At 42.8% G+C, this 25067-nt stretch overlaps 1 protein-coding gene across 8 annotated transcripts; it reads left to right on the forward strand.

The window, feature by feature from the left end:
* The first annotated feature begins 2498 nt into the window (after window positions 1-2498).
* Window positions 2499-10591, forward strand: LOC133713891 (cyclic nucleotide-gated ion channel 1-like). 8 transcript variants are annotated; one of them, XM_062139916.1, is made up of 10 exons: window positions 2499-2738; window positions 2994-3158; window positions 3346-3545; window positions 7033-7091; window positions 7364-7799; window positions 7969-8157; window positions 8414-8739; window positions 9042-9156; window positions 9524-9778; window positions 9941-10591. In XM_062139916.1, the coding sequence occupies exons 4-10, from the start codon at window positions 7078-7080 to the stop codon at window positions 10421-10423; spliced, it is 1818 nt and encodes a 605-aa protein (XP_061995900.1). In that variant the 5' UTR covers window positions 2499-2738; window positions 2994-3158; window positions 3346-3545; window positions 7033-7077; the 3' UTR covers window positions 10424-10591. The 8 variants fall into 8 exon arrangements, with proteins under 8 accessions (XP_061995900.1, XP_061995899.1, XP_061995903.1 ...); XM_062139915.1 differs by having other exon boundaries at window positions 2570-2738; window positions 7006-7091; XM_062139919.1 differs by having other exon boundaries at window positions 2570-2738; window positions 7006-7091; window positions 7389-7799.
* Window positions 10592-25067: the final 14476 nt, after the last annotated feature.

Genomic DNA, 25067 nt, shown 5'->3' on the forward strand with positions numbered 1-25067 from the left:
GACATCAAACCTATCCAGTACGAACTCTGAAGCACCCAAGTGGCCAAGTATGTGCAACATAAAAAAAGTTATGCTGGAAGAACATAGGATGGTTTCAAACAGGCTCTAGAGGTCGGTGAAAAAGTAAGACCTTATTCCGAGTAAGCCTTTTGTTATATGTGTTCTCTAGCAGTTGTCATGATGTAAAGATTCTGATACTTGGTGTTGTGTTATAATCTCTCGGTTCACACAGAGGAACATTCTAAGGATTTACCCCAAAGAAACTTAAAGTTGCCTCCTCAAATTACCAACCTCATATTGGATGGATGCATGGAGCTCAAATGGTTGTGTCTATTGTGCAGGTTAGTTTTCCAGTTTCATGAAACTTTTAGAACCTGATAATATGTCAATGACCTTGATCGATAAGAAATATAACCTGACTGCATATAAAATTTTATGACAGGGATGTGATAAATCACGATGGTTGATGCATGGGATGTTTAGAGCCAATGATGAGGCCCTGCCTTTTTTATGCACAAGGGCTCAAATGATGAGGTTTTTCATCCTAAAAAGACCTTGGTAGTGACAAAGACATTGAAGGTGAAGACAATTTATTTACTTTGAGTTGAATTTTTGGCATATTAGCAATAATCTCAGAGGATTGATGTTAATATACAGGTGAAAGCATTTATGGCCAATGGATGTCACCTGGATTTTAATCAAACCCCCTTTGATTCATTCTCCCTACAGACTTCTACACAAAAGTTAGTAGGGTCCGTTTTGTTTGTCTGATAATTCGAGAATTTGATTCCTATTTTTAGTTATTGTTGAAATCAGTTACATTCCTATCTTATAACATAGTATACTCACATTGCTAAATATCTCAACACTCATTGCACTCTACGTTTCACTTCACATCAGTATTTTGCAGAGCTCTGATCACGTCATATGCAGCTGGTTGTTTATAGGTAACCTCATCTTTACATTCCAATGCCTCATTGATTAATGTTTGTGCTTACTCCATACAAAACCATTTCAATGATTTCAATTTACAGAACCAAATAATCACTCTTTCTTATTGATTGACATTATTACTTATGTTTTCCAATTACAACAGCTCAACTGAAATTTCGGAGGACTTATCATTTGTTGCAAATGACGAATCAGACTTTGTACATAAACACCTACTGTTGTTAGGATATAACATATAATGTAGCAATGTAATATAACAATGTTTCTAAATTCAGTAGCATCGAATCAAACAATATTGCTCATATTCCCGCAGCATCGCGCGGGTGCATTTTTTAGTTAGTATATAGAGCTCGGTAAGGTTCCTCTAGCCACTCGGGTTCGGTAGTCATAGAGTTTTTTGTGGTAGAAGAGCAAGTGAAAGACTGTGCCTTTCACTGGTGCATGGTATCGCTGTTCTTAATTAAATTGTGTATACTCATGCAGAGACTCAGAAATTTGAGGACATTGGGAAACAATTTATATCAGCAAGTGATAATATTATCATATTAATTACTTAACCTCAATGCAATTTTTTTGCAGACTGACTTTAACTGAATCATATCATTCACGAGGCATCAGGCAAGCTATGTTGCTGCATTTCCTTACTCCCCACATTTCTTGGTAAGTATTAACACTTACTTTAGCTCTAAAGGCGTAGCTATACACGGGCTCCGCTGGGCTACAGCCCACCCCAAATTTTGAAAAAAAATCATTTATAGCTTAATTTTAGTTTAAAAAATTAAATATTAAAAAGTAGCCCACCTCAAATTTCTAAAGTTAGCCCATATGTTAATTTTTTTGGGTCATATCTATGTTATTTCTTTGCTTGAAGTACTTGATTGTGTTTTATTTTCTATTCTGCTTTAAGAGACATATTCGCATAAAAAGCTTGCTTTGCTTTTTTTAGGTAAATTAGGTCAGAATAAGAGTTGGCTGAGAATTATGATACAAATTCAATAATTAAAATTTTTTGGTTATATTCAAGAGCACAAGATAAAATTTGAGTAGATATGTTTTTTTGTCCTAAGGCTTTTGTTATCGAATTTCTATCAAATGTTATAATGTTGATTTTTTTGGATCAGTTAGCTATTTGATTATTTAATATGTAATTAATATATGATGTGGTTTAATTTAAGGAAAGAATAAAACATGTTACTAATAAAACATGTGGTTTAATCATTCCCCACTATATGGTCTCTAATTATGCCACCATATTGATCGCGATGCGACTGCAAACGCCCACCAGTATTTTGTGTGACCACTTCGACCGGTGCATTAAATTTTCTAGCCCACCCTATTTTAAAATCCTAGCTCCGCCATTGATCAGCTGAGCCATCATCACTATCATTCCCCACTATATGGTCTCTAATTATGCCATCATATTGATTGCGATGCAACTGCAAACGCCCACCAGTAACTTGTGTGACCACTTCAACCGGTGCATTAAATTTTCTAGCCCACCCTATTTTAAAATCCTAGCTCCGCCATTGTCTAGCTCTTGCTATAATTCCATATTAGATGAGAAAAATTTGTCAAATATGCGTTGTGGAATTTAATGATCAAACATTTTATCTTGCAGGGACTGAGATTGGTAGAATTTCATAATGACAATGTTGCACTGAACCTCAGGAGAGATCCAAGATTTTGGTCAATTTTTGGAGGAAGGTTTAGCTTTGTTTCAAAAGAAGTGGCTGCCAAAATTTTGATCTAAAACTGTTTTATTCAGTTATCTAAAATTCTGCTCTTGAGTGAGTTTTTTCTTTCTAAATTTTCTGTATTAGTATATTATATTAACATGTGAATGAAAATAATTTGGTTTTAAGTTTCAATTGATACTAAGGTCTTTTTTAAATCAAGGCTTATAATTTATTGATAACACTAAATCCCGCGGCAAAGCGCAGGCAAAATTTCTAGTATATATATGAAGTGTCGGTTCACTGCTACACTGTTCTAAGGACAGTAAACTGACGCTTTTGCCCTTGATTTTTTTCTGATAATTTGAGGCTGCCATTGGTGTATGGATAAGGATGACTGTGAGGTCTGGAAGCCTTTGTCTAGCTGATAATTTGAGGCTGCCATTGGTGTATGGATAAGGATGACTGTGAGGTCTGGAAGCCTTTGTCTAGAGTCAAGAGTGTGCCACCGACATCAAGAGCAAAAAAAGCTTGGTATCCCACTTTCCAATTCTCCAAAATTTCTATGTTTTTTCACCGGATTCTAAATATTGCTGGGTTTTGTTTAAGAGTTGCTATGTTTGGATGGAAATTAAGGGTTTTAGATTTCTGGGTTTTGGTTTGTGTTTTTCGCTGAAATTGGATTTTCGTGTTTGATCTGTTATTTGGTTGTGTTTCGCAGTTCTAAGTATTGGATATTGCTGTCTTCAGCGTGAAGGTGAAAAAGAGAATACCAAATACTGCGGATAATTGCAGAACACTTATCTGTTAAAGATGAACACTGATAAAGATGGCAAAATAACTCATGAGGAATTGAAGACTGCTCTTTAAAGGGTTGGTTAGCAGTTGGCTGAATCAGACGTTAACATGCTGATGGAAGTAGTAAGTTGTGTTCTTTAATTTCATTTGAAAACTAAAATCACGATACCTTTGCATTAGTAACGGCTTATGAATCTTTAATATATACAATCCATTCGACAATTAAAATAACGCCCTATGGGAATGGATTTCTGTATTATGGAGAGTTTGCAGTAGTTCACCTCACTATTGAATTAGTTGAGCTAAAGCAAGCATTGGCAGATATGCTGCTTCCAACCCACCAGTTCTCTTTGATAGCACTACCGCGTTTTCCCCAAGGAGACTAACTCGATTCTAACTAAGTTGGCGATAAACACAAATCTTTCAGTTAAAAACTACACCCTCCACTTAAATGTATTTCACTGCTTTTCTGCTTCATCCAATAGCATAGTTTACAGACACCTTTCAATTTCACTCGAATCATAGTACATCCCGCCGCATAGCGCGGGCAATCTTACTAGTTCATTTTTAAGGCAGTGAGACGACTTCACTCAATTCTGATAATAAATAAAGACTTTAGCTAGTCCATTACTAAATAATACAGTGCTTGTTGGCTGGGGTTGGTGACGAGCGAAAACAAAGACTAATCAAATATGAACTATTTTTTCTTTATACTCATAATTAAACCTCCAATTAGCCAATGTCAAGTCTCTCTTCCCCTAGTTAGTATGAATAATCAAATATGAATATTTTTTTTCTTTTTAGGATAAATTATAAAATATCCTCCAAATTATGAGTTTATCTTCATTTTTATACACAACTATCAAGTTTTTGCATTTGCATATTTTTAATTTCATTTCAGTAACATTTTGATACTTTGACCACTAACACCGTTAAAATTTATGGACATTTTCATCACCTCAATGACTTTATGATTTTTTTACATTTACTTTAACAAATCTTTTTTCTTGAAATTATCAAATATTAGTAGTTTGTCAAAATATTTTTGAATTAGAAGTTGAATTCATTAGATCAACAGCCAAAATCTATAGTATACAAGAACTTACATAAGAAATCCGGCAAGAAAATCTGGACTACCTACCTAAGCTAGAGCAGACCATTAAGATCTACTGGACGCTCACATTTAAGTAAGTCTATCTAAGAATGAACAAACCTCGCCCTCTACGGAAAGGAAATCATTCAACTAGCCCTCTTTTGCCAATCACGCAATTATGGTACAAGCAAGAAACTAAAAACGTCATAGTAGTTTGTCAAAATATTCAACAAACCCTAAAACTAATAAACTATATTCTTTGAAACAAATATTATTATGTGTTTGGACCCAAAATGAGCATTTTGGCCTGACAAGGCACGTCTTGGAGAAATTGAGCCAATGTCAGTGGCTCAGGCTATATATTGTCGACAAGCTCGAAATATATATTTAGAGGCTAAATAAAGCCTACTATGGAAGCATGGAAGCATGAAAAGTTAACTTTAGCACATTTTCCTACTTCGGCTAGGAGAAACCGAGCTAAACAAGGAAGGAGGGGCGGCCGCCTGACCAAATGAACTTGAAATGAGCTGAAACTCTGCAGATCCATTCTAGACAGCCCAGGGATCATTTCTTATGAAGAGTGCCAGAGATATTTTTGAGTGGAAGGCCTTCAAACAATCAGTCCAATTTTCTATAGAAGCAAAACTGGAAAACTGGACCTGTAAGAGGTCCAGCAGCATTTCCAGCCCAACCTCATGGAATAAAGCTCTGAAAATTTGTCAGGATGATCTACACTCATAGTGGAACATTTTTTATGAAGAAGTCGAAGGCTCATTCTGAAGTCTTGTTAGAGAAATAATTGAAGGAATAAAGGGGCAGAAACTGACCTAAAACCAGCTCAATATTCACATGTTCATGTTTCCTACCCACATGAAGAAAGCTAGATGCTTTTCTTCTTTTCCTTGGATATATTTTTCAAGACAATCTCTTTAATAGATCATCATCACTTCCATGTTTCTACACCTTCATGCTTTGCTTTCATTTCATCATTTCTCTATCTTTTCCATATTTTACAAATCACTTTCATACTCCACTTTCATTATTTTTCTTCCACTCATCATTTCACTCTTCTTTTTCTTCCCTATATAAACACATTCTCCTCTCATTCTAAAATACACATTCACATTCAACATCTCTAAGATGATCTAAGTTCTCTCTAGAGCAACCTCTCTAAGAGCAACTCCTCTCCTTCTCTTTCTCTTACCGGTGATCACACTCCTAGTCCTAGTCTTCTCAGAAGCCGACTTTCAGTGCCACCAAACCCTCTGTCAACGTGCTTCGGTCCTAGTCTCCTCGGGAGCCGACGGTAGTGCCGCGACCACAACGGTTACAGAACCAGCCAAGCAAGGGTAACGCCCTAGCAACCCAGCCAAGCTAAAGTCCCGCTTTAGCAAGTTCTCCTCACTTCCCAGTGGTTCTCGCTCTGCTCGATCTACAACATCGAGTATCGATTGTGATTTTCAAGAAGCTCAGCAAAAGTCCTCGCCACGAGGCACAAAGAATCCCGCGACGAGGTTGGTGCTCTCCTCGTCTACAATCGCTCAACAGAAGTCAGGTCAAGGGACACCCCCGACGACCGCACCCGACGGTGCTGGCACGCCCGCGCAAGAAAAGAGACTGTTGACCAGCTGCAGCAAAATTTTAGCCAAACATTATGGATGAAAAATGACTAGAAGAATTCATTTATATATATATATATATATATATATTAAGCAAATCAAAATAAAATAAAAATTATAATAATTAAATAAATTAGAAGCCAATAGGAGACAATTCAATCAGAACAACCAATTCGTCTTGGCGTTCATCAGTGAACAAATGTTCTCGGGATTGAGCAACATGAGAAACAATCCTAATAAGAAAAGTTTAATTTTAATTACAAAGTTCAATGAAGAAATCTTAATTTTAAATACAAAATTGATGAATTGATGAAGATGCCCTTGAATATCATCATATTTTTTAACAGTGTTAGTAGTCAAGGTATAAAATTGTTAATGGAATGAAACTTAAGGTATGCATATGCAAAATTTAATAGTTGGGTATGAAAATGTGAGGCTGTTCGGGGGTATTTTGTAATTGATCCTTTTTTTTATACTCATAAATCATAATTAAGCCGCCAATTAGCCAATGTCAACTCTCTCTTCCCCTAACTACTATGAATGTCTTTCGTCATGATGTAATAGGTTTAGATTGTTTTAGAGGAGGGAGTCAGACGTTATTTTACTATAAAAAATAAATAAATAAACTGTTTTATATGTTTCTTAATTCCCATCGTCTACCTATAAAACGAGGTCGCTTGAGGTGCTATGAATCAAACTTAATTACCTTCCTCTGTTTACAACCAATCTCTCTGCTCTCTTGTTACACCTTGCCTGACCCAACCTCAAGTATAAGCGTACATGTGAGCTTTAATTAACGTGCAAGTATAGTTATGTTACTTCTCTTATGTCGGTTCTTCATTTTGCATGTACTGAATATATTATTTTGAAGTGGCTTAATTAACGGTACTTGCTCCAGAATCAGATCTCTAGCTTGATCAAGATATGAACAACCCGGCAGATAATGTATCGGTTGAGGTAAGGTTTTAACTAATTATGTTTACTAATATCACAAACTGAAAAAATAAACCCATAGTAGGCTGCCAATGCTAAGTTTGAATTTTCCTAATTAGTAAATGAAAGACAAGTTAGCACCTTCTCCCCGCAAAGAAATTCTGTTTGATCAAACTCTGATTCTTCAGCATTCATTAAACTGAGACCAAAGATGCATATTTCTATAAATTTGATGTTTCCTTTTTTGGATACGTGCATGTGTTTAATTTTTATATGTATATTGTGCTCTGGTCCAGTAATACACAATGGAATGGTGTACAGGTGACAGAATCTTCAAGTACAAGAATAAAAAAGTGGCCAGAAGTAAAGGACATTCTGAATCTACATGATGACGACGAGCCAAAGATTTTCTTTCCGATGTGGGATGTAATCTTTATGATATCGTGTGGAATTGGTGTCTTCCTTGATCCTGTGTACAGTTACATTCCGGTCGTCGACAAGGACAGGACATGCTACTTTTGGGATCAAAAGTTGATGTGGACATTTGTGGGCTTAAGATCTGCTGTAGATCTTTTTTATACAATGGACATTATCATTTTCTTACGTCGAAAAATTACTGATGCTAAGTTTGCTGCCTCCTTAAATTCGAAGAAAAAGAAATCACTAAAGGAAAGTATTCGCAAGCGTTTTCCCGTTCTACTTCGCATTTTCGTTGCTCTTCCAATCCTACAGGTAACAGATGGAGCCTTTTCCAAGTATATTATTTACTGTTTTACTGATCAGTTTGCTGCGAATTGATTACCATGCACTAGGAAAAGATGGTATAAATCCTAAAACGCACAAGATTATGGGCAGCAATACTAAATGAATTTAACTGTGACTGTACAATTAATGTCTACAGGCAGTGGCACTCACCGGAACATTTGCACAATATAATAAGTTTAACTTGTTTCGGGTCAATCCGGTTCAATTTGTCATGCGTATTTACTACACCTATGGATCGCTTAAGGGAATTCCGAACATAGAAACTGGAGTAGGAAGATTTCTTCAGGCTATTTTGGACTTTCTTCCCTTCGTACTTGCTGCTCATGTGAGTTTCAGTCTTGGATATATCTCCCATATCTTAACTTATGTAACTGTTGTCTAGTAAAATCTCTCCACTTGAGTAAAGAAATAACAAAATAAACGAAATTAAGACAGAAATCATACCATAAATTCCTTGCTATATATATATATATATATATATATATATATATATATTTATTTATGCAGTTGTTGATTCTTATTTCAATCGTGAGAGATGAGGCTATATATAATAATGCTAATATCTTCTCTTAATTCTCTAGCTATTTGGAGCATTGTGGTACGGTCTTGCTCTACAACGAGAAGTAGATTGTTGGACGAGCGACGTTGTGTGTATGAATGTTACAGATCAACAACCGATATGTGATAGTTACCCACTAAATCACTTCTACTGTAGTACTTACACCGAGGGCAACAATAAAATCATCAATATCAAGCATTTAGAGGAAGCATGCAATATAGATGCAAGTCCACCAATCTTCGACTTTGGCATTTATCTTTACGCTCTTCAGTCTAATATGACAAGTTCATCAACATCTGTTCCACGAAAGATGTTGCAATGTTTTTGGTGGGGTTTAAGAAATATTAGGTTTGTACATTCAATAAAGTTTCATGTTAATATTACTGACCATCCGGTATCATTATATACATATTAGTCTCATTGTCAATATCTAAATTAGTACATTTTCATATTATAATAGAGGCCCCTTAACAAGAGCATGGCACATATCGAGAAGTTATTATATAGTACACGTTGGTTTTGGTTCAACTCTAGTAGTTAAGAGCTTTTACTTATACACCCAAATTCTTGGGTCTCAATTTCATATTTCTCAATGTTTCTACTAAACAATGAAGAAACTTTCTTATACGTTTTATGTTTCTTTCTTGCAGTTCTTTTGGTTCCAATCTTCAAACCGGTCCCCATATAGTGGAGATTATCTTTGCGGTGTTGGTATCTATAACTGGCTTGGTGCTTTTTCTACTATATCTCAATGCAAGAGTTCAGGTTCGTGGTCATCGATCAGCCTGTGTTTACTAGCTAGTTAATTAAAGCATAAGCTATGTGATTTTTCTGGTCCTACATGTATTAGGAAAGAGCATATTTACAGTAAGTACGTAATATAAGAGGCAAGCTGATTGATCAGAATAACTAAACAGGATTCAAATATAGAGAACTGTGGTCATAACTCTTTGTATCTACCAACATAGCGGCCATTTCCTGATTTGATAGTCTTCTATTGAAAGGATTAATTATCTCAGTGCTCACAGCTGCTTAATCGTGTAGCTTGTACTTCGCTCATGTATGCTATACTCTTGAATTAAAATTTCTTAGAATATATAATTACTATTTGTTGTGGATTAAACATATGCAGGCTTTAAAAAGCAGATCAGATCAGCTTAAAATGGAGAGGAAGGTAAAAACGATGAGTCTAGAGGTAGATTTGTGGTTATCAAAAAATAACCTCCCTCGAAAAGATCTGAAGCGGTTAAAGAAAATGATCATGAAAAATGTAAAAGAAAAACTTGAAGAAAAAAAAGATATCGATATGCACAATGTCCTCAGCATTCTCCCCATAGTACAGAAAAGGCGTATCATGTACATTCTTCGCTTGGCTTCGCTGAAGGAAGTAAGTTGTACTTGATTTGTCTATCAACTTCAAAACTACCGAGAGGATTTCTATATACATCCAAACTTTTCGTATATACATAAATTATTTGACTCATCAGTTATATATTCTCTTCATAGTTCTAAAGTACTTTGTATATGTACGTGTTATTGATTAATATAGGTTGACATGTTTAGAACTATGAATGAACAAGTACTGGAAACAATTTGCGAGCATCTCAAGCCAGTGACCTATACCGAGGGCTGCAACATTATTCAAGAGGGACAGCCACTTGAGATGATGCTTTTCATCACGCAAGGCACCGCATGGACTTACATCACTAGTAGTACCAATGGCGCAACAAGAAGTTCCTCCGTCATCAAGTACCTCAAGAGAGGTGATCTTTGTGGAGAAGAACTCTTAAATTGCATATCAAAACTTGCTGCCTTTTCAGACTTTCCCATCTCAACCAGAGTTGTGAAGGCCCAAACAAGAATTGAAGGATTTGCTTTAGGGGCGCATGACTTGAAGAGTGTTGTCTCCAACTTTTGGTGGCATTTTAGAAGGGAGGAGCTTGATCGAGTAGATGGTGCTCAATTGCCGGAGTGGGAACATGTGGCAGCTTCTTTCATACAAGAAAAATGGCGCCTCCGCCATCATGCATAGTCTAGCAAATCCTGTGAGAGTATGCACTGATGATCTTACTTTACTACCTTCTTAGGGGTCAAAAGTACAAATAAAACCTCTTTACTTATGAGTAAACTCTCTTGTTTAATAAGTTTTAATAAGATTGGCCATAAAATGCTGCAAAGTCCATCAATTAATTAAGTTCAATGGTTCATTTAGGGCATAGACTCCCCAAAAGTTGTTCTCCGTGATTGTTTATATGTATACTTTTTGTTTAAGGAAATTGCAATGCAGAGAGAATTGAGAGAATATATAGTTGTATATATTCATTGATAATAGGAGCCCTATATATAGGGATTACAAAGTACATAATCTTGGAGTACAACGATTTCTATTCTAACTCGGAATATGAAATCTCTTCTATTACAACTATAGAACTAATCCTAGTTTGACAAGGCACACTAAATGTCAAAATTCTTCAACACTCGCCCTTGTGCCGCTTAAACTTGGTGGCGACACTTTGATCGTTGGCTCGTTAAAAACCTTGCTCAAGTAATAAAAACCCTGTGGGACAAAAACAACCTCGAGGAGGAGAAAAAGAGTATAACACGTCCTTCACTCTTCGAGATCGAACATGTAGACATCATACCTCCCCATGATGTTGACATCTCCTCCTAATTACTACAATCATGGGAGTTCGGATAACTTTCTCAATCCAATGCTCTTCACATGTTTCTCGAAGGTGGATTTAGGTAACGACTTAGTGAATAAGTCCGCTACATTATCCTCTAATTGGATTTGATTCACTTCAATCTTTAGAAGTGATTGTTGTTGCTGACTGTAAAAGAACTTAGGTGATATATGCTTGGCGTTGTCGCCTTTAATGAAACATAACTTCATTTGTTCAATACAAGTTGCATTATCCTCATAAATACATGTAGGTTCATCTGTGGTAGACTTCAAACCACAAGTTCCTCGATTATGTCTAATTATAGATTTTAGCCATATGCATTCATGCACAACTTCATGTAGAGCAATAATCTCTGCATGATTCGAGGAAGTAGCAACAAGAGTCTGTTTTGTAGACCTCCAAGATATCACGGTGCTTCCCATGGTAAAGACATAACCCGTTTGGGAGCGACCTTTGCAAGGGTTAGAGAGATACCCTGCATCAGCAAAACCCATCAAAACATCACCATCGTTTTGATGTAAGCGAGGTAGACGAGGTCGGCCACCCTTGGCCGCCGCGGTAGTGCCGGCGGAGGCGACATAGCTTGCTACGGCGGTGTAAAAGGTGGCGCTTTGCCATATGCGGTCCCTTTCCATAATTCCGTTATTCCTCTTCTCTTTGTAGGGATAAACCAAGCCCATATATATCGTACCCTTTAAGTATCGAAAGATTGTCTTTACACCAATTCAATGGTATCACGTTGGCGCAGGGCTACATCTAGCCAACAAGTTCATAACAAATGAGGTGTCCAGTCTTGTATTGTGTTAAGTACAATAATGCACCTATTGCACTTAGGTAAGACACTTCTGCCAATTAACACGTCTTCGTCATCATCCCTTGGACGAAACAAATCCCGCTTAGGGTCAAGACCATGGACAGTCATATGATAGATGAAAGCCATAAGTCTTTTACACATCAGCAAAAACCACTCTATTGGAGATGAAATTCTGTCAAATATAACAAGAGGAGATATCCACATGAATTTGCATTTATATTCCACTAGAAATGCTCTAAACGACATTGATAGACTTGACACTATAAGTGGATCGCATAATGAAAAGACAATGAATATCAACCCAGCCCAATAATGACAATAATATTATGACCGGTTCCCTTGAGGAATCCCATTCTTTATGTACTCTTTTATTTTTGGGAAAATTTCGCAAACAGTACACCAAGTAAAGGTCACTAATAATTCTTATACATAAAGTTCCAAACCAAACATTTCGGTACACGAAATCTAAAACTCGACTCACTATCAATACACGACGTCAATTTTTGACACCAAAATGTCCATTATGCCCTCAGTTCTTTTTTTTTTTAATAATTTTTTTTTCCTTCGTTTTTTCTGTTATTTTTTTTTTCTGTAATTTTTTTTTCTTCCTTCGTTTTTTTTTCCTTCGTTTTTATCTCTTTCTTTCTTTTCACATGACTAAATATTGGCTGAGTTACAAATATAAGCTGTAGGACCATAAATCTCACCAATTGGAGGGCAAGGGAGGCGTTGGAAGCGAGGGAGTGAGCGTGGAGGTGAGGAAGAAGAAAGAGATAAAAATGAAGGGAAAAAAAATATCAGAAAAAACGAAGGAAAAAAAAATAACAGAAAAAAAAATTTATTAAAAAAAAAAAAGAATTGAGGGCATAATTGATATTTTGCTGTCAAAAATTGACGTCGTGTACTGATAGTGGGTCGAGTTTCAGATTTCGTGTACCGAAATGTTTGGTTTGGAACTTTATGTATAAGAATTATTAGTGGCCTTTACTTGGTGTACTGTTTGCGAAATTTTCCCTTTATTTTTTATGAGTCAGTTCGATCACTGATCCACATTCTTCATACCCTCACTAGCTATATATGTGTCTCCAACCTTCTGAATCTTTCTTGGAGTTACTGAAAGTCTGAAACCCTAATTCCCCTTCAAGGTAGGCCCTTTTTCTTTTCTTAGCTGAAACCCTGATTCCTCTTTTTCTCTTATTTCACAATTGTCTTTATTGTTTACCCTGCAGGGAACGCCGCCTATACGCTCAGAGACGACACCGTTGGCCATCGTCTTGCAATAACAGGTCTCTATCCATACATTCAGCTTCAACGTACGTGGTCTATCTCTGTCCTGTTCTTGAATAATTGAATACTGGCACCTCCTTGTGTGAATTCAATCTTTTCCCCTTCTGCTAGGATGATCAGCTAGCTTGTTGAACAATGAATATCAATTCTTTTACTGGAATTTGACATTCTTTTCATGTGCTTGAACATATGGAATCGCTATTTTGTTTTCTTTTCTATTTTTCTTGGTTGCATGAATCTGAAAAACTACAATTCTTGGAAATCGAAGTAGTTGTGATGCGTGTAGGCTAGACAATTCAGTTGCAGAAATTGGAATTTATACGAATATATACTTAATCTACCTCACTCAGAGTGTCCTATGTGCATACCTACACGTGTCATTTGCCTTGATATACTGTATCTTTTTTGGAATTAAGAAGCAAGGACAGAGGTCAAGGCGAGTTTAGATTAGATGAAATCTATTCCGGTGAGATTAAATCATGTTCTAGTTAAGAAACGGGCCAGAGGAGACGCAAGAGATGAGAAATAATGGGTTACTAATCAAGAAATGGGCTGAAGGAGAAGCAACCCTACCTGTTTTTGAGATTGCTCGAGGCGAAATCCCCTCAAGACGGATCTAGGTGAGGTGAAGTCCCCTCAAGACAAGTTTAAATGAGGTGAAATCCTCTCAAAGCAGATCTAGGCGAGATTAAATCATGTTCTAGTTAGGAGACGAGTCAAAAGAGATGACCCAATCTATTTAGGGAATTTCGAGAAGGTTGGATACCCTCGAGGTGAAATCCTCACGAGGGGGTGGAACTGGTCAGCAGAATTAGACAATTTGGCCGAATCCATAGCAAGCAGGAAGCATTCTCTCACATTGTTGTGAGAGTAGCGTAATGGATCCACTAATGTATGACTTTTGGACTTTGCACACCACTACGCGCACTAGTCAAGATATCCGCTCAAACTCACATACTGTACATACTAGGGAAGTCTCAACTAAGTTTGGCACTATCGGCTGGGCCCCATCGGTACTCCCAGGTACTATGCCATGGGCCGGGTTCACGACCCACCATGGCGGGGCTCATATGGGATACCACCCCGGGCACCCAGGGCCCGGGACAGGCCAGCACAGCCCAACGATTTACACAGCAGGAGGGCTGATATGGCATCAGAGGAGCAACCTGTGTCCCACATCGAAGATAGGGGAGACTCCTTTCCCATGCTCGAGTATAAAGGCATTAGCACAACCACCTTTTACGGGTAATAACTCCTTTGTCCACTATTTACTCGTTATACATCTATATTAGTTTCTCACTCAGGCATCGGAGAGGCGTAAACCGTCCGGTACGGTTTACCCCTCTAAGCGTGTGTTCTTGGTACAAGATTTAGGAGTTGCATCGGTACCCTAGACGGTATAGCATTCTGTGTGAGGTACCCGGAGAAAGCCACCAGAAACATTGGCGCGCCAGATAGGGGTGAATCATGACTGAGCCGGAAGGAACGGCAGGAGAGGGTAGAAGTGTCGCCCGGGCACTGATATTCTCTCCGGGAACTTCGTCAGCAGAAACGCCATGTGTTGGAGGAATGCATGGTCTCGGATCCTTGGACCCGCAGGTCCCGGACCAAGTGGCTCCGGTATCGGAGTTGGAGTCTATGCGAGCTGAGATAGCAACCTTCAGGGAACAATCCAGGATCGATCGGGAACAACAGAATACCGATAGGGAAACAAACCGCCTTACGCAACAGAGAATACAGGATTTGGAAGATGAAAACACAGCGCTGGCCCGAGCACTGGACAGGAGGCACCAGCACAACGAGGCACTCACCCAGGCCTTGGCTAGAGCATCCCAACTAGCAGCAAGCGTGAACGCTGCCCCGATAGCAGGAGACTCCAACACCGCCCCAGCACCTTCTACGGAAGGCGGTCAACGGATAATCCAAGTGCCGGTAGACTTGTTCCCGGAAAGCTTGAGGCATCTACCACCACCACCGTTACCACAGCCCGTTCTGAATATCCCCCCGGTAACCGATGCAAACACGGCATTACTTATGCAAATGAGCAACTCTTTGCATGCCCTGCAGGCAAGGGTGCAGGCCACAGAAAATAGGGACACCTGGAGAGCCATGACCACCTACGAGGACCGCCCGGGCCCTTTTACCCAACAGGTTAGAGGAGCCATTCGAGCGGATATATCGAAGCCACTGAAGATTGACTATACGGGAGTTGGAGACCCCTACCAACATCTACAGGCCTTCCGATCGCAAACAAGCGCTAAGGGATATACGGATGAGGTGTGTTGTAATATGTTCCAGGAGACCTTGTCAGGGGAAGCTTTGAGTTGGTTCTACGAACTGCCGGTCGATTCTGTAGGGAATTTCAAGGAGTTAGCGGACAAGTTTGTAGCTCGATTCATCTTACGCACCGATGGGATACACACACCAAAAGGCCTGTTAAAGGTCCAGCAGGGAGAGAATGAAACTTTGAAGTCTTTTGTAAATCGATGGCAGGCGGCTGCCGCTAAGTGCCGGGACCTTAATAAGGAACTGGCCGAGCTGGCTTTCAAGAGAGGCTTAAGACGCTGAGAATTTCTCTATGGGATCAATCATAATCCTCCAGCTAACTACGACGAGCTGATGGCCACTGCCATCAGACACGCTCAGGCTGAATTCGAAACGTACGGGGACACCCCCAGACCAGAGCTAAGGGTTCACACCCCGGCCTCGACGGTCAGGGATGAGCCACGGAAGAGGGAGTGGGCCCATAGTCATGACAGGTCACCTCATACCTCGAGCAAAAGAAGCAAAGAGTCCTCGTCCAGGTCTAACAGTTATGGGACCACTCACCCTCACCGGGAGCCGAGGGTACAGCAGGCCCCGCGAACACCACCACCACCCCGGTATGAGGTGTTCACAATCCTTAACGCTTCATACGAGACTATTTGGAACGAAAGCAAGGATGAGATACCGGGCCCACCCCCAAGGAAGTTCCCGAAGAGTAAACTTACCCAGCAGGATACCGGAAGGTTCTGCACTTATCATGAGGATGCCGGACACAATACCAATCTCTGCGTTGCTTTAAAAAATACTATCGAGTCCCTTATCCAGAGGGGCAAGCTTCAACGGTACCTGCCTGCTAAGGAGATAGGAGCTGTGGACGTGTACGGCCAGATCTTCACGATCCACGGTGGGGGCCCGAAAGAGTTACCTCCCCAAAGGAAGAAGCGAAATTCTAGTTTCGGTCATCCGGAAGTTTTCAATTTCCACAAGGCCCCGCAGCGAGATGGTGATACCGGATGGGCATCGGTGACATTCCTGCAGGAGGAGGAAGCCGATCTGAAGATACCCCATGATGACCCCTTCTTAATCACGCTCCAAATGGACCATTATATAATGTCTCGGGTGCTCGTGGACACCGGGGCCTCAGTTAGCGTATTATTTCGCGATGCGTACAAAGCTTTGAACAGGGGAAGAGCCAAGCTGTCACAAGATAATGAGCCCCTCATTAGCTTTTTCAGGAGATATCGTCCAACCACTTGGATCAGATTACCTATCGATCACGGTAGGCGAAAGTCCGAATTGTTCAACCATCAAAACAGAGTTCATCGTAGTGGACTGCGTTTCATCCTATAATGCTATCCTGGGTCGACCGGCACTTTGGCGTCTGAAAACCTTCATTGCCGGTCACATGCTGATGATGAAAGTGCCAACCCCGGTCGGCATTGCTACGATCCGGGGTGATCAGGCCGCGGCGAGGAAATGCTATTCTTTGACTGTATCTCGCGGTAGGGGAAAGTCTGAGATGTTGCCCGTAGCTACTAACCCTCTGGCGGACAGGTACGAGGATCCCAGAGGTGATACCGATTCAGACGAAGAACGGCCCGGTGCCGTAGAGGACATTGAAGAGGTGGTGCTATCAGAGCAGTTCCCGGACAGGACTGTCAAGATAGGTACTAAGCTGTCTCCGGTTATCAGGGAAAGGTTGATCTCGTTCCTCCGCTCTAACACGTCTGCATTCGCCTGGTCATATGAGGACATGCCCGATATACCAATGGAGATAGCCACGCACAATCTTAGTATTGTTCCTTATTCGGCACCAGTAAGACAAAAGCGAAGGGCCTTCACACACGATAAGTACCGGGCTATCCAGGTTGAAGTAAAGAAGTTGATGACCATCAACTTTGTCAGGGAAGTAACATACCCCCGGTGGTTAGCCAACGTGGTCATGGTGCCAAAGAAATCTCCCGGATCATGGCGCATGTGTGTGGACTACACAAACCTCAACCGAGCGTGCCCTAAGGATAGCTTCCCGCTCCCGCGAATTGACCAATTAATCGACTCCACTGCTGGGTACTGGTTACTCAGTTTCATGGATGCCTTCAGTGGGTACAATCAAATTCGAATGAACCCGGCAGACGAGGAGCACACTGCCTTTACCACAGACAAAGGTCTCTATTGTTACCAGGTCATGCCTTTCGGATTAAAGAATGCAGGTGCCACTTATCAGCGACTTGTCAACTCCATGTTTGAGGAAGTTATCGGTACTATCATGGAGGTTTACGTGGACGATATGCTGGTAAAAAGTTTAACTTCGGAGGACCACGTAACCGACTTGTCAACCGTCTTCACCATCATATTACGCAATGGTATGCAGCTTAACCCACAGAAGTGCGTCTTCGGGGTCGAGGTAGGAAAGTTTCTCGGGTACATCATTAGCCACAGGGGAATTGAGGCCAACCCGGAGAAGGTGCAGGCTATATTAGACATGGTATCCCCAACCTACCGGAACGAGGTCTAATCTCTTACAGGCAAGGTGGCCGCTCTGTCAAGATTCATCTCCAGGCTGACGGACAAGTGTACTCCTTTCTTCAAATTGCTAAAAACCCAGCACGTCGAGGTAATAGCCTGGACAGCTGAGCACGAGGCTGCTTTTCTTGGCTTGAAGGCATACTTGTCAGAGGTACCTCTACTCTACAAACTTGTTCCAGGAGAAATGCTCTACATATATCTGGCGGCATCTTCAACAGCTGTGAGCTCAGCTCTGATTAGGAAAGACTCAGATTGCGAGTACCCGGTGTACTACGCTGGAAAAGGGTACACTGGTGCAGAATCCAGGTACCCGGACATTGAAAAAATAGCACTGGCATTACTTCCAAGCACACCCAATCACCGTTTTCACTAATCACCTATTGAGGCAGGTTTTGCAGAAACCAGAGACATCGGGCAGGTTAATTAAATGGGCCATCGAGCTAGGGGAGTTCGATATCAAGTACCAGTCCCGGACAGCTATTAAGGGCCAGGCAGCGGCAGATTTTATTTCTGAGTCAATTCCCTCCCATAACCCATCCCTGGAATCACAAGAACCACTAGCCCCGGATCCACCTCCACCAAGCACTTGGCGATTATATGTTGATGGCGCATCCAACAAGAAAACAAGCGGAGCCGGTATCCTGCTAATTAGCCCGGACGATCAAGTCTACGAGTACGCCCTCAAATTTGCCTTCAAGGCATCCAACAACACCGCAGAGTATGAGGCACTCATAGCGGGTCTGCAGATCGCCCGGGAACTAGGGGTGCAGCACCTTAGTATATTCAGTGATTCTCAGTTAGTCGTAAACCAGGTCAGCGGTAACTTCGAGGCAAAGGAGCCCCACATGTCCTCTTACCAGGCTCTGGCCCGGGCATTAGTTCAGAGATTTACCTCCTACATTTTTACCCAAATACCGAGGGCAGAAAACGACAAGGCAGACGCCCTTGCTAAGCTTGCATCAACTTCTCCAAGTCCTACCTATGGGGCCACTAAGGTCGAAATACTCGAAAGACCTAGCACTTCTAAAACGGTGTCAGAAATATTCGCGGTGGATCACACAGCTTCATGGATGGACCCAATTTTGAAATACATGGTCGACGGCCTAGCACCGGACGATAAGGTCGAGGCCAGAAGACTACAGTTAAGGTCAGCTCGATACACGATCATGAATGGCAAATTATACCGGAGAGGCCACTGCTTCCCGAATCTGAAGTGTGTAACACCGGAGGAAGGTCACAAAATAATGAAGGACATACATGCTGGTGTATGCGGTAACCATGCCGGAGCCCGATCCCTTGCACACAAGACCCTAAGGGCAGGATATTTCTGGCCAACCATGTCGGCCCTAGCCCAAACAATATCCAGTTCTTGCCACAAGTGCCAAATGTATGCAAATATCCCAAGGGCACCGCCCATTGCCCTCTCCATCCTCCTTGCACCATGGCCGTTCTATCAGTGGGGATTGGACTTGATTGGTAAACTTCCCACAGCAGTGGGACAATTCAAATACGCCATCGTCGCTGTGGACTATCAAACAAAATGGGTTGAAGCAGAACCTCTTGTCGCCATCACCACGGAAAAGGTAAAAAATTTCCTGTGGAAGAACATCTACTGCAGGTTTGGAGTCCCGGACACCATAATCACGGACAATGGTACCCAGTTTGACAATGATGAGTTGAGGGCTTACACAGAGAACCTGGGCACCAAGATCCTCTATGCATCCCCGGCTCACCCCCAGACCAACGGTCAGGTCGAGGCTGTCAACAAGATAATCAAGAAAATACTGAAAAAGAAGCTCGACGAAGCCAAGGGTCTTTGGGCTGCTAAACTCCCGGAGGTGTTGTGGGCTATCAGGACCACGGCAACAGAGGCCACCGGGGAGACCCCATTCTGCATGGCTTTCGGATCAGAAGCGGTACTCCCTATTGAAACACAAGTCCAGAGTCCCCGGATCGAATACTTCGATGCGGGTACCAACTCAGAAGGCCTACAACTCGATGCTGATTTACTCGAGGAACGAAGGGATGTGGCACACATGCATAACTTGGCTAACAAGCGGAGGATAGCTCGCTATTACGATGCCAAGGTACAATCCCGCACACTGAAGTTGGGGGACTGGGTCATGAAGCAGGTCTACCCAGAGCCCCGGGGACTGGATCCATCCTGGACAGGCCCTTACGAGATCATTGAAGAGGTAGGCCCCGCAACCTTTTTCATCCGGGACATGAACGGGGCCGTTTCCAGGCATCCATGGAATACCCAGCGTCTGCGGTACTATTACAAGCAGCTCCGGGAGCATCTTGTCCTAGCTTTTGTTTTTTTGACCATACAGCTATGGCAAGCTACCCATCGGGTACTCATTCTGTATCTAACCACCATGTGGTACAGCTATGGCAAGCTACCCACCGGGTACTCATTCTGTATTTAACCACCATGTGGTATTTGAATGGAAAAATGAATTATTCAGACCACTTCTAGCATTTTTTCTTGTACCTACCCCGGACATTCCCGGACATAGCTATTGTCAGTTACTCTATTCCGGTAATAAGTGATGCAAGTAAATGCTCAAGGTACGAAATCCTAGAAATTTTAATTCCTTTCCAATTCCCATTCAAATTCAAAAAATTTCCATGCACAAAAAGCTTGGACTACCAAGCACAGGAATTACGCCATTGTTCAAGACAAGGATAATTTCTACTAAAAAAAATAATAATAATAATAGTAATAATAATTTCCACTACTGCTTGCCACCGGTACTCTGGGATCCACCGGCACCAGACTTGGCTGCCGCCTCCTTGTCTTTCTTCTTCTCAAGAAGGCCCCGCCTGAATTTGGCTTCATCCAAGTACCCGGCCGCCACCCACTCCTTGAACTTCATGATAACAGCCTTGTCTTGGGCAGCAGCTAGCATAGCAATAAGCTCTTCGGAGGCCTTGTACTCCTCCACGGCCTCGTGCTTCTCCACGGGAAGGCGCTTCTCCAAGTAGTCTGCCTTCTCCTTCCATGATGTGGCAGACTCTGCAGCATCTTTTTCAGAGTCCCGAGCATTTTTTACCTCATCCCGCGCCTCAGTGAGTTCACCCTCAAGCTCCGCGATTCGCTGCTTTGCCGCGTCCATCTCGGCAACCATTGGAGTCAAAGACCCAATCTTGTGCCTCAAGGAGTCCCGCTCCTTCTCCAGCTTGGCCTTCTCACCATGCAGATACTTCACCTGCCCGGAGAGATTGCTAACCTCCTCCTTCAGTTGAGTATCTTCCTCGCTGGCATCAACCGCGTACACATTGAAGAGTGCCTGCAAACACACCGGTTAAAATGTATATACAATAAATATCGGTTGCAAGGGTAAAGCAAACCCATACCCGCATCATGGATTCCCGGGCAAGACGGCGATTCTCTTTGGGGGTATTGTCCTTGGCCCGCACCCGGTCGAGGTCAATATCCTTCAGATCACTAAGCATGGACCGCACGAATTTTTCATCAGCAACCCCGTACTCACTCAGCAGCTGCTTGATGGGCTTCTTGGGGATTACCGGAATGGCAGGAGACAATAGGCCGAGCGAAGGCGACGCCTCTGATACCGGATGTTCTTTCTTCTGCCTCTTCGCACCGGATCCTTTAACATCCCGGCTGGTATATGTAACCTCCTGCTTATCACCTCGGTGCCGGTGCCTATGTGACCTCTTCTTCTCTCCTGGAAGCAGGGCCTCGTCGCTCCCAGTGGACCGAGAAGAAATAGACACGGAGAGCGGTACCTTCTCCCTTCCGGGATCAGCTATGGTGACAATATCAGCGGCAGAAGGCTGCTCGACTTGAGTCGCGGGAGCATTGGGATCAGGTTCCCCATATCCCGCGTCAGTGATCTCCAGAAGGGTCTCTTCAATGGACCGACCCGTAGCCTTCGACCCTAGGTCGACTTCAATGTGAAGGGCGTCTTCTCCCTGGCCCATCAGCATATCCATCAACTGGTTATCGTCCATTCTGTCCTCCTCTTTGCCTTTCCGGGGTTTCCTCTTCGGCGCTTTCACTGCAATCAGTTCCAAAGTTAGTCAGAGAAAAAAAAAGGACGTGTAAAAAAAAAAAAACAAAAGAAAAAATTTTTAAGCCTCACCGGGGAGCCATCCTAGCCCTAGCCTATAAAGTATAGAATGCCGGATAAATCTATAAGAGCTCCTCTCTTTCTCATTCCAAACAGAATATACCCGGGCTATCCTCTTCCTTTCCACCTCGGATAAAGTGTAGGCCTGGTCCCCGATTGCTTGGAAGGTACCGGTCAGCTGCCACTTTTTATTTTTAATCTGCCACCGCCCACCAGCTAGAAACACTTTATTCCTCCACCTTTTGCTCATCGAGGAGGGCATGTCGGTAACTAATGGTTCGTAATCCCTAGCGGCAAATGTCACCGTACCCGCACAGGACAGCTTCCTTGAGTACAGGATCCTGTGTACCGCGCGGAATTCATTTACGGAAGGCCACCCTTGTTGGCACAAGTCCCACATGGCCATCATACTGTATATTTGGCGAATAGCATTCAGGGTCAACTGCCCCGGTGACAGGTTCAGCATCCGCAATAGATACTGTAGGCACCGGGGCAGCGGTAGCGATAACCCTTGGTGGAACTGGTTCTCGTGCAGCGCCACCCACCCCGGGGCAGGATTCGCGGCCATCTCTCCATCCTTGAGAGGCCTAAGCTCTACTGCGTCCGGTATTCCCCACTTCAGTCGCATGGAGATGATCTCCTTCATCGTCATACTTCTCCCGGGTTCGTCGCATACGGTCCCGTCCGTAAGTGTATACCTAGGCTTCGGTATGCCCTCGGGAATTGCCACCGTGACTACGGGGGCCTCCGCAGATCCATCCTCGCTCTCACCCTCGTCGGACTCCTCACTGCTCTCCGAGAACACCCCAGTCGAGGACCCGGTATTCTCTGCTAATTGACCTACTGAAGCTAAGTACCGATCGATATCCACTTCAGCTTGCCTGGCAAACGACTGGTACGACGATCCCGTATCCCCACCCTTGGTTTCTGATTCCATCCTAACTACGATACCGGAAACCTCAAAACTCGCTATATCTGGAATCAGAAGCACAAGGGTTAGCCTAACCAGATCTAAGACCACGTTGAAGCGCGGATCACTCCCCACTTCAAGCAAAACCCAGAACTTCAAGCAAAACCCAGAAATTCAAAGCAAAACCCAGAACTTCAAGCAAAACCCAGAAACACAAGCAAAATCGAAGAAACCCAAATCCCATGCCAAACTGAAACACAAAAAACCAAAAACCAAACCACATTCTCTTACCTCTTTTCCTGCAGTCGCTAATCTGGCCAAAGCTTTCGTCTTCACTCCTCACAGTGGCAGCAACAGAAGCATAAAAGGAGAGAGGGCAAAACGCAAATTCTCAGTTCTCAGAATTTCGGAAAAAGTGAGAAGGGAAACAGTCTGTTTCCCTCTTAAATTCAATCTCCAAAGCATCAGGGCCGTTGAAGCCGAAAAGCCCTCATCCACAGGATCACTACACGTGTCCCACGTCTCGAAAATCGTCAGTTGAGGGGACGGGCATTTATTGCACAACTCAGTCTGCCCCACGTGGCTGACATGCACCGCCTACCCCATCGGGTACCAAGAGGCTCCAACTCTCTCTACCCCATCGGGTATCAGAGCCAAGTCCTCTTTCTACCTCATCGGGTATCAGAGCCAAGTCCTCTCTCTACCCCATCGGGTATCAGAGCCAAGTCCTCTTTCTACCTCATCGGGTATCAGAGCCAATTCCTCTCTCTACCTCATCGGGTATCAGAGCCAAGTCCTCTCTCTACCCCATTGGGTACCGGAGGCACACATCCTCTACCCCATCGGGTATCAGAGCCAAGTCCTCTCTCTACCCCATTGGGTACCGGAGGCTCACATCCTCTACCCCATTGGGTACCGGAGGCTCACATCCTCTACCCCATTGGGTACCGGAGGCACATATCCTCTACCCCATCGGGTATCAGAGCCAAGTCCTCTCTCTACCCCATTGGGTACCGGAGGCACACATCCTCTACCCCATCGGGTATCAGAGCCAAGTCCTCTCTCTACCCCATTGGGTACCGGAGGCTCACATCCTCTACCCCATTGGGTACCGGAGGCACACATCCTCTACCCCATCGGGTATCAGAGCCAAGTCCTCTCTCTACCCCATTGGGTACCGGAGGCTCACATCCTCTACCCCATCGGGTACCGGAGACTCAACCCTCATCCTATCGCAGCGCGCAGATTAGCTACCTACAGCGTAACCCGCTCAAGATATCCCTTGAACGGGAACTTGGGGGACTCCCTATAGGCACACTAGTGCCAAACTTTGAGACAAATAATAATAAGTTCCCACCCAAGAAACATCTTGAACGGGAACTTGGGGGACTTGTACATACTAAGGAAGTCTCAACTAAGTTTGGCACTATCGGCTGGGCCCCATCGGTACTCCCAGGTACTATGCCATGGGCCGGGTTCACGACCCACCATGGCGGGGCTCATATGGGATACCACCCCGGGCACCCAGGGCCCGGGACAGGCCAGCATAGCCCAACGATTTACACAGCAGGAGGGCTGATATGGCATCAGAGGAGCAACCTGTGTCCCACATCGAAGATAGGGGAGACTCCTTTCCCATGCTCGAGTATAAAGGCATTAGCACAACCACCTTTTACGGGTAATAACTCCTTTGTCCACTATTTACTCGTTATACATCTATATTAGTTTCTCACTCAGGCATCGGAGAGGCGTAAACCGTCCGGTACGGTTTACCCCTCTAAGCGTGTGTTCTTGGTACAGGATTTAGGAGTTGCATCGGTACCCTAGACGGTATAGCATTCTGTGTGAGGTACCCGGAGAAAGCCACCAGAAACACATACATATACTTGATGAGGTGAACATTCCAATCAACCCTATGTACACCTATTATTACTTATACACTCACTAGCTCAGGCAGCAGAGTATCTTTCTTCAAACTTGACTTGCCAAATACTGATCCAAATTCCAAGAGTGCATAGAAAACTTCTTGACCATGAAACTTTCACTCTCAGTCTAATTAAAAAAAAAAAAAGTAATTAAAATCCAAGATTAAT

The sequence above is a fragment of the Rosa rugosa genome, chromosome 6 (genome assembly GCF_958449725.1).
Source record: "Rosa rugosa chromosome 6, drRosRugo1.1, whole genome shotgun sequence".
NCBI classification, from domain to species: domain Eukaryota; kingdom Viridiplantae; phylum Streptophyta; class Magnoliopsida; order Rosales; family Rosaceae; genus Rosa; species Rosa rugosa.